We start from the raw sequence: 15,426 nt of genomic DNA, 5'->3' as shown, positions 1-15,426 counted from the left end.
TACTGCTATAAAGATATTTTCCGCGCTTCTCGCCTTACGATATTTTCGCCACAATACTCTTCCCCATGTAGAGTATGCTCTAAACAGAAAGGAGTAAAAAGGGAGTAAGAAAGGGAAGTAAGCTGTCCTATCCGCTAGGAGGCAGCTTACTCTCTTTCTTACTCCCATATAGGCGTTTGTTTGTGTTTAGAGTGTAGCATGCGAGCTAAAATCTCTTGTTTAAATTAAAGGGCTTCTCGCTCTATCTATCGCAAAGGGACACCCGCGGGGCTTGACAACTAGCTGACGGCTATGCAGTTGAACGTCGCGAAGGCTGCGGATTTTAAAGTTAGATCGCATTTTTGTGCAGCTATGAAATGCTCTCAAGGTGCAGAAAGCCGGTTAAATTCAGTACAGGTTCTTCTCTGCCTGCAATACATACAGCATATATGAGTATAGCAAGTCGGGGCGCAGGCAGCGAGAAAAAGAGAAAATATCGCCGGACAGTGGTCAATAACATTTTATTAGGATGACAAAAAAAAGCATATTAGGCGCATATATATTTAACGGAAAATTTTGGTTGTGCGCTCATAGAAGATGCACAGCTGAACTAAGCGCAATTAAACACGTGAAAGGCACACAACACAAGGCAAGCGCTTTGTGTTCATGTTCCTATTCAGTTGCGCATCTGTGATGTGTAGCTTACAATGAACCAAACTGAAACACTTTAAGTTCCGATCATAGAATTTGGATCAAAATTTTCTCGTTTTAAATTTCGTCTGGTGGTAAACTTCTAGTTTAGGTAACACAAAACGAATTTATAACCGATTAATTTTTTCCTCGTGGAGGAATTCGATGCAGCGGCCCTAATGTGGGCGGAGCAGCACTTAACAGTTAAGTCGTCTCTCACTACAACAAAACGCATTAAAAAATGTTGCTATACGGCATTCGTAAAGCGGTGATCTTTATCGTCCATCCCATGCATACCACTTCACCTGCGCCTTGAACACACGACAGTGCAACGCCAAGAGGGCCGGGAGAAGATGTCCACTGTGTGTCACGTATATCTTGTCCTCTACGTCTTGCGCACATGTCCAACATTCTTCGACAAAAAAAATTGAAATTTGGGAAAGTGTAAGATTCTGGTATTGAAATATTCAAGGCCCATTCTTCCGATATCTGGAAAAATCTTCCTTTTATACTGTTTCCATTGCTCGCATCGAGCAGTTATGACTGTAATAGAAAACCAATGAAGAACACTTTGGACTGTAGCAAAAACGTTAATAGCAAAAAAAAATGCAAGCCTGCAGGCGGTAGGTTGGGGATATATTGACTGTTGTAGTACAATTTTACAATATATGAGGAACACTGCGCTCATAATACCCTCCCTATACCCTATATATCACCCTCCCTGCAAATGCCTTTAAACGTTTTCCCGTTCCAGATTGCTTTTCTCCAGAACTGTTGGGTATGACGTCAGTGGTGCGCCTCCAGGCTCACCGTAACCGGAATGCAGGGGCAGCGGAGAACCTCCTCCATTACACGAAGTACATGGAGGCCTGCAGTTCCTGCAGCACCTTGACGGCCTCCACGTATTGGGCAGTGGTCAACACTGTGTCACCGCCGCCCTCAGACGACTGGCTGACCGCGCCGGACGTCTCCAGCTTGCTGGCGATGTGGTGTTTTGCACGGAAGGCGGCCAGGTGCGCGTAGTACACAGGGGCCGGGATGCTCACGCTCCTTGCACATCGGGAGTATGTGTGGCACAGGTAGAAGCTGAGCTTCTGCAGGTCGTCCGCGCTGAACTTGGAGTCATCCCACACGACATAGTAGTGGGCCGGCCGGCTGGTGCCCTGCGGGTGCGCCGAGGAGTACACTCATTCACATGCGAGAATTCCAAGGGCCGTGTCATGTTGTGTCGCATCGTGTCGAGGTATGTGGTGGTGCGGTGTGGTCCTGCTTGTGGTGCGATGTGGTGTGGCGTGGTGTTTGCGGTTTAAATGCGCCATTACGTGGGAAGGACAGTGTTTAAACGCAATATACAAAAACCGGCAGTGCCCATGAGCAACCCATGCACTTGCCCTGCTCCTAATGCCGCATGCACAACATGTTTCTGGCTTTATCTGGCCTTAGATGCCCTCGCGCCAATAAATACAGTGAATAACTATTATTTCCTGGCTGGCTGTCATCAGCGCATTGGTCGGTCATCGTCATCTATGTCGGTGTCCCGACTTCGGGACAGCATAAACACCGAGGCATACAATCCGACACGACTATTTAAACAAAAATCAATTTTTGACCGTTTTTTGAGACTTAAAAGCCGCTTCCATCTTTTACGTACGAGCTAAACATCAAGCGCTTCTCTTTTCACCCAACCTTCTGCAATCATGTCTCAGTAGACGCCACCTCGAGAATAAAAACCAATGACCATATCCACATGACAGCATCACTGAGCACTGGCCATAGAGGCCCCCCATGCGCAACTTCCGATACCGCTTCCCCAAAGGTGAACGATGACGTCACAGTCACACACAGCGCTCCTGATGGACTCAATGTAAAGCGGAAACCTTCCGTCACAGTTTCGCGCGTAGGTGATCTCGAAAACCATGCCTCCGTTTCCTCAAGATGTGGAAGGCCTACACCGCAGGCGCTCCTGGAATTTGTAGCGCATTAACGACGCGACACGACTTTGGCGATGCCGGCGCCCGGACTATTTCCTCCGCAAATTCATAAACGAAAACACCGCAGACCATTTCTTCCCGCTGACAATCGCAACAAGAGCGGAGAAGAGGACGCCTACCTGGATGCCGAAGTGGCTGCAGAGGAAGAAGTCGAAGTCCAGCGGGTGCGTGACCACCGAGTCTACGGTCGTGCCTGGTGGGACGTTTCGACACTTGCCCACGCCGTCGCGGTCGTTGGCGGGCATGAACCTCGTGTGATGCCGCTTCTGGACCACGATGAAAGTAATTGCTGGCTCGTAGGTCTCGTTGGGAGACAGTTCCTTGCACGCCAGCCGGATGGCGCTCACCTGCGAGATTTTAGAGCGGAAACAAAAACTGTCGGTCAAGGCTGAAAGGCCATTCGAATCATCACGATATCTACCTAGTTCAAAATGTAAACCAAACAATTTGGATGTTCACGAACTATGCTGTCGTATCTTATACAATTGTCGTTTCACAAAGAGTGTACTGCGAAGATCACCGTTTTTTTAAGCAATGCTATTATCGGTTGTACTCTGGTTAAACGAGCCGTTTCAGCTACCGTTCAGTTCAACGGAAGTGCAGCTTTTCCAACTGACGCTTAAATGAATAACAGTCGGCTGCAGTTACTCGGCATACTCCTCTAAATTGAGTTCACGCGGTCCACATTCCGGATCACGTGATCGGTTTGCACATAACTCTGCGCATTGACCACCTAGTTGACTTCACTCAACAAAAATTTCTGTGCAAGCTTGGCGTTTCAGTATACCTGTAGTGAACAACCACACAGAGCCAAAAAAAATTCAGTACAGGAACGTCCGGCTTCAACGCTCAGCCGTTGTTTTACTGGTGCCACTTCGCGGCCTTTTTTTTTTCTGGCTACACTAATCCGAATATAGTCGGATACACTCTAGAATGAAGCCGATTTTCTCCGTAAAAGGACCCCCTTCCAGCCAATGGCTTCGGCTTATCACGAGCCCTCAAGGCTGACAATGCGGTGTGCGCCGTGGCAGTGACAATAGTCTTCCCTGTGAGGGGGGAGACTAACCCCTTTCATCTAGCATTCGCCACGTGGTTACCCAAGCAGGCTCATGAGAATTGGTCTATGCCATTGGCTGCAAGAGAGTCCATTCAGGGTTCTTGAGTTGCTGGGTTCTTGAGTTGTATCCGACTATAATGGAAGTTGTAGTTGTACTTATATTAGCCAAGATAGCAAGATGTGGCAGCCGGAAATGCCGCCGACTCGGCCGATGCAGCGGGTCAGTAGACTGGTCCAACTGCGTATCTCCACTGCGCTGAGATCTCAACAGCAGGTGGCGCTGCCTTTTATTACCCGTGCCACACGCGCACTTTCTAGATGTTTGTAGCCTTAAGTTTGCCTATGCCATTTTTTTCGGAGCTGGCGCTACACGTCCAGATTTAACGACATTATTATTTATTGGCAGATTTATTGACATTACTGATTCGCAACTAAACAGAGGAGATTACAATCCAATAAATGACGAAATTCAAATGTTTTCTGATAATATTCTGACACCCTCTTTTCAATATAAGTCAGTAGAATATAACCGCGGGTTCAATTTAGAGGCAAGCTCGCCGAAATAGTAGCCAAACATGTCCCGCTTATCACGCTATCAAATCATAAACCTAACACTTGCTTTACAAGAAAGCATCAATGCATGAGAAATAAGAAAAAAAAACGGTTGTACAAAAATACAAAGCACGAATGTTCGCCCTGCGCGCCGGGTAAATATAAAACCTACCTAAACCTCTGTTGTTCTGGCCTTTGTGACGAAAAATTTTTTTTTTCAAAAAGCCCTTCCTGCGCTACTTAGGAAAAATAAAAGCAAGTCCTTCAAAACAATACGTCCGAACAGTGTCAGTAATGATATATCAATACATGATATTGACAGCACCCCCTACTTCAATGCTGAATGTCCTAAAGCATTTAACTCGTTTTTCGCATATATTTTCACCCAAGAAGATAATCCTAACGTCTCGTATGTACCTGATTTTGGTTACCCGTACATGGCGCCGGTTGACATTACACTTGATGGCTTAGTACACCTGATAAATAACCTAGTACCCTCTTTTTCTGGTGTTGATTAAATCAATTCAAAATACTAAAGACATGCCATTTCTGTCTCCAAAATCATCTTCCTTCATATCTTTAAGCAGTCAATATCTACAGGTGAGGTTTCCACCGGTTGAAAAATAGGAAAGGTTGTACCGGTTTTCAAAAGTGGCAACAAACACTCGCACGAAAACTGCCCACTTCCACCTTTTTGGACTTTGCCAAAGAATTTTATCGGGTAGAACATTGCCGACAAATATCTAAGCTTTGTGCGCTTAAATTACATTCTTTAACTCTGTCATGGGTCCGTAGTTTTCTTTCTAATTGCCAGCAGTACACCGTTGTTAACAAGTATTAATTTCCTGTTTGCGATGTTACATCGGGCACGGCGCTAGAAGCCTCCTCTGTCCATTAGTATTAATAATTTACATTAATAACCTGCCAGCAACAATCTCATCTTAGATACACATATTTGCTGACGTCTGCATTATTCATTGACCAATAAAATTTACTAATGGCCACCTTGAACTTCAAAGTCACCTCGATTGCATAAACGACTGGTGTAAAACGTGTCTAATGACTAAACATTTCTAAGTGTAATATAATTACTTTTAGCCGAAAATGCGCAACTTCGAATTTTCCATACCGCAATAATAACGATACATTGGCTCGGAATACGCAGTATAAGCATCTAGGCGTCCATATTTCACCAAACTTTACTCGGGCTGAACACACATCCACCACTTTCGCTAATGCTTCCCGGTCACTAGTTTTCTTTCGCCGTAACCTGCTATGCACTACCCCTGACATGCGTAAACAAGCCTATATTACTTTTGTAGCACCGCAGCTAGAGTACACTTCATCCATCTGGTCACCTTATCAGAAATATCTAATAGAAAAGTTGGAAGCTGTCCAGAATCGGGCTTGTCGTCTCATTTTGGCAAAATTACAGTTATCAGTCCAGTGCAACCCAACTGAAGATCAAACTTTCGCTCCATGCATCCTTTGCAAATTCGTCGCGAGACTGCCCTTTTATCTATCTTTCACAAATACGTCCATGCCACTGATTCACCGCCAGCACATCTACAACGTCCCTCCTACTTATAACTGCAGCTATGCCGAATTTATGGCAACACACATGATTTCAACTTCTCGTCACTCCCGCGTGCCATTCGTCTCTGGAACGATCTTCCGGACTGCACCGCCCTGCAGGCTAATCAAGACCCCTTTCGCGAACATCTACCCAAACATTTCGTTGATAACGGTTAGCACGTCATTTAAATACTCAGGATTCGTACAACTTCGTTTTCAGCAGCTTGAGACTATTGCCTCTTCGGTTTCGTGATGCGCAGCTTTGTTCATTTATGCCTGATATGTTTTATTTGGCTTTTGTATAAATCTTCGTGCATTTCTCCTGATTTTGTTTCATGAAGCAAAGTGGTTTTTTTACTTTTATCCCTGTTAATGAATTGCGATATCTTATCTGAACTCACCTGTTTTTTGTGTGTTTTGCTGTACTTTTAATATGATGTTTGGATTTCTGGCCTATTTCTCACTAACTTCTGTATCGCCCCCTTACACAATGCCTCTCCAGAGGCCTATAAGGTATCTGTATATAAATAAATAAATAATTTAACTAGTCACGGTGACGATACCGCCTTCAAGGCAGTAAAAAAAGCCCTGAATATAAGCAGTGTTAATGAGAAAGTATAACAGCAATGCCCTTCAAATATAATATAAAAATTATTTTGTAGAAAACGCCACTGTTCTTGCTTGACAAGTGTGTAAAAGTAGAACTCGTGTGTCAGCTCACAGGATAACAGTACATATGAATTCCTATTAAAAATAGTGTTGTTTATGAATAAACGATTATACTCTGGGTAGTGACTTCACACAAAAAAGTTGCATGTCTTTCCGCATGCGGAATGGCGAAAAGAGTATACAGATCTCGAGCGAATGAGGTGTGGCGAACTCAGAAGGTCGCAAACGCCAGTTAGTCTGTCTAATGTCATTAAATACAAGTGTGTGGCACCGCGCCAATTGCGTTAAAAATTGATTTACTAAGTAATTAATGACCTAAAACTTGACCGTGTGGCACGGGTATAACACCTCGAACTGTCGTTCAGCTCAACGGACGGTCAACTGCACCGCAGTTATAATCGCCCGTGTGTAAGAAGGATGAGAGGCGGAGCGGATACGTACAAAACCGCGCCAGAGGCCTCAGTCTTGGATGTTTACCACCTTTTGCAGAGAAACGATCAAGCTGAGGTCAACTAACGCCGACAAGACGTCTCCAGAAATGAATATCCTGGATGTCCTGAAATTATATCCCTGTGGAGATCAATTCGGTGTCGTTACGTATATGCACAGCTAGTCGGCTTCTCCAAAGACAAAGGTTATCCAATGACACTAGTGACATTGAATGCGGGAAAAACTGTCTTAACAAGATGAGCGTTTAGTGGGCACAGTATAGTAGTAGGCGCAGTTACTTACCTCATAGTTACGGACTTCCAAGAACTGCCCCTCGCTCACTCCGTCCCTGTAGAAGACGATCCGCTCGGGCTTGTGCCTGGTGGCGCGGTGGAAAGCCAGTAGCAATTCTTTGATCATGTCCTTCAGGTCTCTAATGATTTCCACACGCGCCTTAGCCTCGGAGTCTTCAATCTGTACCCGAATGGTGGCGTGAAACTTGGACGGTACAGTGTCTAGGCTTCCGACGCACGCGGCGATGGATGGCCTCACCTTGTCTCCAGGCGATGGGTGCGACACGTCTGCTCCAATGACGATCACGGGCGTATGAAACAGCTCCGGCTTCTCCTGCATCAGGAGACTATTGTTGATACCGCCCATCTTGGCGTTGATCTTCTGGCACAAGTTTTGGATGAGCGCTGCGTTGCACTTTTGGACCACGTTGTTGTCCAAGATGCATTGTGTGCGCAGAGAGAGCTCAGTCTCTGCCACCTGCTTGATCTCAGCGTAGTTCGTGGCTTTTGTTATCACTGCCACAACCATCTCCAACTGCGGGTACTGCTTGCGCTGCTCCGTGAGAACGGTCCGCATGGGCTGGCGGTTTGTGTCGAACGTGATGACCGCAAGCGGCTGCGCAATGCGCATGCCCAGTTCTTGGCCGATGCGGATCAGCATCCTGATGAAGTTTTCCAGGGAATCCTTGTGCGCGGAGCGGCTCACGTTGAGAACAATCCACTTTGTCATGGACATCGCCTTGTAGAAGCGCTGCCCTCGGAGATCCCACGTACCGTCGCGCGGCTTGCACATGGTGTTGTTCTCAAATACCAGAGATGGCGGGTCGAGCACTCTGCCCACAACCTGAGTGGGCTCAGTGTTGATCTTGACGCCGAACTCTCGCAGGTACTTGTCCGAGCTGCTGACCATGTCGCGCACGGACTGACGAATCTTCTGGAAGCGCTTGGCTGGCGGCTTGGCCGTGTGCTTGATCATCTCGGCGGTCTGACTCTCGTCGAGCTTCTTCCGACAGTGCTGGCCTTCGGCCAGCTCGCACACCTCCAGAGGAATGTAGACCGGATGCGTCGGGCTGCCACTCTGCACGCAAGGGAAGTTCGGGTACGACAAGCGCCTGTAGCGGCTCTGGAAGTAGTCGGCGACGGAGATCTGACTACCTTCTGATTCAAAATAGATTTCCTTCGCAGGTTCCCTCGTGATCTTGACCACTTTGTACTTGCGCGGGTACGGAAGGTGCGTCACTTTGACACGGAGTCCCTTGAGCTCCCTATTCAGGCGCACGTACTGGTTGTCGCGCAATGACCGGAAGTCTGCGGGCGTCAACACACGACGGCTGTCGCTTAAGAACCTGCACATGAAGTCGACCAGTGGAAGCGACTCGTAGAATGTGGTTGCTGACATGTCGACGTTAAGCATGGGCTTCCATTGGGCGGGTCGAACACTCGTGTAGTAGCCAAACCACACCTCCCGGCCTCCTCCGAGGTCATTGTGCTCGTTGGGTCCCGGCGGTCTGAAAAACGAGCGTCCAACTGGTGCAAGGTTTATCGAGGGGCTGTGCCTCAAGACGATGTCTATGGCCTGGAGGACTTCCTGGGGCACAGTTTGTACGCGCTTTTGGAAGACGCCATGCAGGGCGTCCAGATTCACTGTGGCCGCGTACTGGATCTTGATTATAAACTTCTCGGATCTTTGGTCTTCCTCGAGGTCGACTGTGAATGTCCGCTCGCGGAAGTTGAGCTGGCGGCGTGTGTACAGGTTCTTGCGGCCATCGAAAGCAGGGATGCAGTTGGCCAGGTCTTGCCGGTACTTCTTTACTAGGAGCTCGATGGCAATCCTGTTGATCTTTGTACTGAGGCATCGGTACTTTTTCTGCTCAGGAACCTTGGTCTCCTTGGCAGTTTCCGAGGAGATATCGACGTCGTAGTGGTAGACGCTGCCAGTCGGTATCTCGATGCTGAAGTGGTTGGCAAGAAGTTGTATGGTCCGGCCCAGCTGGCCGTGGGCAGGCCGCCGTGGGAAGTGAGAGGGTAGGGTTCTCTCGAGCTCCTGCGCCGTGTTTGGAGGTAATTAGAGCAGAGCATGAACAATTAAGTATGGACGCACTGTTTCGTGTGTTAAGCGTCACATAAGTTTGGCCGAATGGTCTTCGATTTACACTACAGCGCAGGACCGGTTCCGGTGGGTCTTAATGGAAAAAGCCTCCTGCACCCCGTGCATTATAGCGAGCCCTTTAAAGGACAGCGCTTGAACAAGAATATCCTCCAGTGACAATGTTTAAAATGTTTTGTGCAAGCGACGTTATGTGCAGTCAAAATTTAAATTTCAGCGTCTTCGAGCCTTCCTATATCTTTTCATCACTCTTTTCATGCTCACAGGTCGGCGCTGTTCAGCCAGCCCTACCCACTCGGCCCCACCGCCGGCTGCCTATGCGTTCGGGATTTCCCCCCCCCCCCTGTAGAATGGGGTCAGGGGGGCTTCCTGAACCGCCGAAGCGACGCTTATTACTGGCAGCGGCCATAGCAGCTGCCTTACTTCTTAATCTAACCGACTGACACATCTGAACAAAAATACGCAGGAGCGCGAGGCGGAGAAATGCGCGGGCGTGAAAAAGTCACTGGAAAGAGCTCGCCAACCTTCGCTCGGGATTGTGGGTTCTGAATATTTGGTTCTGTACCCGGTTAGTCAAAAGTTTCGGGGCCAGAGGGCTTGCTTGTTTCATCGGTATATCATGGCATTTAAGACGCGAATAAAGCTATCAAGGTTCCCAGAGCACAGAACGATACCTCTTCCGCTTTCTACGGATATTCTGAGTCTGGTGGTGTCATGTCTGCCTGATAATACAGCTCAAAAGCAGACCCTTTGGCCTGAGAACTTTTAACCGACCCTGTACTTTCCTCGGATTATATTTCAGAGCCTTGTGCTATTTTGAGCGGATATGACAGGGACGATCGGGACGATTGCAAAATCAAGGAACCGCACTGCGTAGTCGCAGTGTTCATCAAAAGCGAGACAGTAATTACTTGTTCTTTTTCTGCCTTAAATTATTTATACAGTGAACCAAGGCCATGATGGTGCCACAGCTGTAGAAGCATTTCTTGCAAGGTTTCTGAACCACTCAAAGGGAAAATGTGGGCTATTTTGAATATGTTTAGACGTGGTATTGTGTTCCCATTCGCATCACATTTCTTAAGAGTCCCTTCTCTGTGCCTCAAAACCCGTTTTTCAGAATCCTGAGTAGAAGCTCTTTAAAACAGGAAAAACAAAGAACGCCGAAACCAAAACTCGGTTTCTCCCCAAGTATGACGCCGAGATCGAGGCTTGTCGTCATGCATACTGTCACAGAACCTCTCGGTGCGTTGACTGACTAAACTGGAGACTGTAAGCGACAGACCACTGTTTGTGTGAAATGGCCAAAAACAAAGGTCTTATTTTTTTTCTTCTTGACCAATCTCCGAGCAAATATCGACGGGCATGCAGCTGGTGACGTCACATGTCCAAGGTGGCCCACAGAAATGGTCCCGATTGGGGTGAAAAAAATTGGAAAAATTTAATTATTCATGATGAAACAAACCGGCGCCCGGCACCGAAGCTCGGCACAAGGAACTACAGTGGAAATTTCGGCATTCGTGGAGGTCGGAAAGACGCACCAGCCGCTCATTAACAGTGAAAGATGAGCAACATACGGGAATCTTTCTATGAATTGACAATGTGCAGACGCGTAATTTATGAGAATCAACAGCTACAGCCCAAGGAAACATCAATTTGTCAGAGTGGAAGTTTGGGCTCGACAGTGCAACATTTCGCTTGGAGAAAAAGCGCATTTAACGCGTGAATAAAAAAGACACTGCACTCACTGCGGTGGCTCAGTGCTTAGTGCGCTCGGCTGCTGACCCGGTGTTCGCAGGTTTGAACCCGACCGCGGCGGCTGCGTTTTGATTGAGGCGAAAGGCGCCCGTGTGCTGTTCGATGTCAGTGCACGTTAAAGATCCCCAGGAGGTCGAAATTATTCCTCAGCCCTCCACTACGGCACTACTTCGTTTCTTCTTTCACTCCCCCCACCCTTGTCCCTTCCCTTACGGGGGCGGTTGGGGGCACTGCACCATTTCCTTCCGCCCCCCCCCCTCCCGCCAGAAAAGTTAATGTCGATTAGCCCAATAATAATAATAATAGGAATAATAATAATAATTGCTTTTTGGGATAAGGAAATGATGCACCATCTGTCTCATATATCCCTGCACACCTGAACCGCGCCATAAAAGAAGGGATAGAGGGAGTGAAAGAAGAAAGGAAGAAAGAGGTTCCGTAGTGGAGGGCACCGGAATAATTTCGACCACCTGAGGATCTTTAACCTGCACTGACATCGCACAGCACATGGGCGCCTTAGTGTTTTGTTTCCATAAAAACGCAGCTGCCGCGGTCGGGTTCGAACCCGGGAACTCCAGATCAGTAGCAGAGCGCCCTAACCACTGAGCCACCGCGGCGGGTTGGATTAGCCCAGCTAATCCAGGATATACAAAGGGGAAGCGAGATTGAGCTCTCCACTGTCCCGCAGAGCCGGTTGTGCGCCTTTCCTGGTTGTGCGCTTTTCCTTTCGTGAAAATGAATGGTCATTGCAAAATTGTGAACTCCAATGAACTCTACCAAGTCCTTCCACTAACTTGTTTTCTTTGGTTTTTGAGGAAAGGAAATCGCACAGTTACCATCTCACATATCTCAGTGGACACCCGAACCACCCCAAGAAGGAAGTGATAAAGGAGGGAGGGAAAGAGGAAAGAGAAAACAAAATTGAAAGTTGGATTTTGAGGAAAGGCAGGTGGAACACCTGTGGCTCAGTGCTACTAGTGGGGCATGCACAGTAGTGGGTAGAGAGCGAAAGAGAGAAATGCCATGTGTCATTACTGCTCCACGTCCCCTCCAGGAATCATGCAAAATTGCTCAACCTGTGGCCAGTAAAGCTTTCACTTTAAAAACAATATTTCATACGCTGGCAACAAAACACTCGGCCGCCGGCGTATAAGTAGTTAACTCCAAGGCTAAACCTGACGACGCACCAATTGCTTGAGCCACCCTTTATCCAGGTGAGACTAAGGCCCTGAACCTCACAAAAGAAACTGTGAAAATTGAAAATTGATTTTTGGGGAAAGGAAATGGCGCTGTATCTTTCTCACATATTGGCAGACACATGAAACACCCTATAAGGGAAGGGAAAACGGAGGGAGTGAAAAAGGAAAGGATGAAAGAGGAAAGGAAGAAAGAGGTGCTGTAGTGGAGGGCTCCGGAATAATTTCAATCACCTGGGGATCTTTATTGTACACTGACATCGCAAAGCACAGGGGTGCCTTAGCGCTTCGCCTCCATCGAAATGTATTGCAGCTGCCCGGTCTGATTCGAACCACTCATTTAAGTACGGTCTTTACGTCAAAAACTTCGGTTTTAAATTTCAGCCACTCGCCTTGTCCTCCTCATTGTTGACCAAGGAACCCGTAGCGGTTCCGAAACGTTGTTCTCGATCTAGGCATTGTCAGCAGCTAAATCTTACGTTTCACTTCCAGAGCGCCCTATACGTCATGCACTACCACGATGCTTGCTACCCACAGCACTTTTCAGCAGTAAAAACTAAGCCCTGTAGTCGGCTGGAACTCCAGAAAGAAGCGACGGATGCACTTCAAAGGACGCCTTGCAGCCTACGGCGTCGGCCGATTCTCCGGGCGCCGCTGTCAATCTGATCAAGCGGTGGTTCATATCCTTTCATATGCCACTCCCTGAGATGTCACACAGGTCCAAGAGGATTGAGTAACCATGACGTCATGGGAACCAGTCGACGCCATTGGCTGGAGGGCCTCTATCGAGAGGCACATGCCGCTTCTTTCTTCAGTTGTATTATACCGGAGTTCGGTTCTCGTACCGTCCACTTAAGTCGATGTTTTGGAGAGGTGAGGTTTCCTCTTGCCTTGAAGCTAACAGCTGAACCTCTTTGTAACGAAGCGGTTTAATACGAAACAACTTATATAACGAAGAAATTATGATTGCACGTGGAAGCTCGGCCATCAGGGGCTATAACAAAGCTACAGCTATAACGAAGTAACCGCCGGAAACCTTCAACTTCGTTGTAAAGAGGTTCAAATGTATTTGGACCGCTGGCATAACGAGATGCACAGCATGGTTTATAACGAAATAATGAATATAACGAAGGAATTACGATTCCCCTCGGGAGCTCCTTCAACAGTGCATATAACGAAGCAACAGCCGTGAACGAACTTTCAGCTTCCTTATAACGAGGTTAAACGAACTACATGGCATGGCTCAAGATGAAGCCCTTTTCGGAAAACAGTACGCACCTTGATCCTGACATCGTCGCCTGAAGTGGCCTGGTCGCCAGCTGCGGGGGTCTGCTGTGTCACCGCGACGGGCGGCGTGCTTGGTGGCGACGGTGGTAGGGCAGCTGCTGCCGGCTGAGTGCCACTCACGGCGGCTGCTGCGGATGCAGGCCGGGGGCTGATGGAAGCTACCTTGGCGGAACCCGCGGCGGCGGCGGCCCCGTAGCTGGGACGGGAGGCGCTGGGCTGAGCGGTGGGGTGAGCGCTGGGATCCGCGGCCGTGGTCGGGCCGCCGCTGACGGCGCGCGGCTGCGGGCTGGCCGCGGCGCCCTGCTGGAGTGCTTGCGCGAACGAAACCCACGAGGGACCGGCGGGCGACGGAGCAGGAGGTGTGGCTTGGTTGCCACCGCTGGCCGAAGGCACTGCTGCGAGCCGAAAATGCCAATTTAACGCCGGCTCTATATATCGGCTGCGCTTGCGATCATATCGATCGTTACGACACGCATATATACACTGCCGAAAGCAGAAGACTGGACAGGCGTCGCCGGAGCTCCGTTGGTAGAGCACCGGACGCGAAATTCAGAGGTCGTGGGTTTCGGATCCCACCGGCGGCATGTGGTTGTTTTTCTTCTGCTTTTTAATGAATTATCTTTAAAAAGTTTCGCTTTTTATGAGGGTTTAAGGTCGCAAAGAGACTATTTAAAAAGTCATTGCCATATTAAGCCCCCACTGATGAACACCACAAAATATTTTTTTTTAAATTTCCCTATGCTCCTTGGTTCGGTCACTGTTGGCTTGCGTCATGTATTTCTTAACGAGCCCCTTTCGTCCCCTTCCCTTGTCTGCTCAACGGGAAAAAACATCTGGTATACAGTACTTAGTCGATGGTTTGATGGAATGCCGTCTGGTCAGGTCAGCAGAATGAATCTTCGGTTTACTGACCATGTGAAAGTGGTCAGCTGACTGCAGTTAACATAGTTGACATGGTCAGTGACCGAAAACTCAGTATACTGTGGTCGAGAGAACAGGTCGGAACAGCCGTCCCAACTCAGACAGCTGTGTAAGCCGATAATGGCATGCTCCGTGACTAAACGCGACTAAACATGCAGCTCCCCCAAACAGCGTCGTATAGCCCTTGCACTGAAGAACTTAGTGCGAGGCAATAGCTGTCGCGCAGGGTCTTAATTTTCACACAAAAGTGATCAGCCCTCCCCCCACCGCAACGAAGAAGCGGCAAACGACAAACCCCGCCGCGCGTTCAATATACTTGAGACACACGCGCACGCTTTTCGTCTAGCTGTATACGTGAGAATGAAAACAATTTTCTAAAACAACAAAAAAAAACAACTTGGCTAACCCTGGAATTCAGCGAAAAGGAAGGACGCTTGCAAAGTGCCTCAGGCTCGTCCATGGCAGCGCCTGCATTCACGGCCGTTCTATATTATATACACACACGACATGGCTTAGACGTAGTATCAACCAATGTCAAAGAGCAGAGGTGAACTAAAGGTCATGGGTAAAGGGTCAAGAGCGACGCCATAACTGTACCACGTACGGTCATACACGGCTAACGTGGTTGGGCTGACGGTCGCCCAAGGTTATTCTCCGGCCTATGCGATGAATGCTTTACCAAACGTGGTGAAACTTTTCGCTTCGTATTCAACTGCAGTGACTTCTTCAGTTTCATTCCGTTTAGGGCGCAGCTCGCCCGTCCCTGCGTTCCGCATCGTAGTCGCTGTAACATGCTACCTGACAGATGACGTGTTACGGAGTGTGACAGGTGACGTGTTGGCACGAAGTAGCAGAGCGAAGCGCCACCTGACACGGCGAGAGGAATGGACAGCCGGAAGGCGGCTGCTACGGGACGATGCCGGAG

At 48.3% G+C, this 15,426-nt stretch overlaps 1 protein-coding gene across 1 annotated transcript; it reads right to left on the bottom strand.

Annotated features, from left to right (window-relative positions):
• Positions 1–1,394: 1,394 nt before the first annotated feature.
• LOC144121094 (protein argonaute-2-like) lies at positions 1,395–15,010 on the bottom strand. The gene is made up of 5 exons (XM_077654044.1): positions 15,004–15,010; positions 13,572–13,975; positions 7,246–9,279; positions 2,780–3,007; positions 1,395–1,832 (listed from the first exon to the last, which is right to left on the bottom strand). The coding sequence occupies exons 1-5, from the start codon at positions 15,008–15,010 to the stop codon at positions 1,518–1,520; spliced, it is 2,988 nt and encodes a 995-aa protein (XP_077510170.1). The 3' UTR covers positions 1,395–1,517.
• Between the last annotated feature and the right edge of the window lie 416 nt (positions 15,011–15,426).

Source organism: Amblyomma americanum, chromosome 1, assembly GCF_052857255.1.
Source record: "Amblyomma americanum isolate KBUSLIRL-KWMA chromosome 1, ASM5285725v1, whole genome shotgun sequence".
Lineage (NCBI taxonomy): Eukaryota > Metazoa > Arthropoda > Arachnida > Ixodida > Ixodidae > Amblyomma > Amblyomma americanum.
Note: the sequence above shows the minus strand (reverse complement) of the source record. Positions and strands in the feature narration are given on the sequence as shown.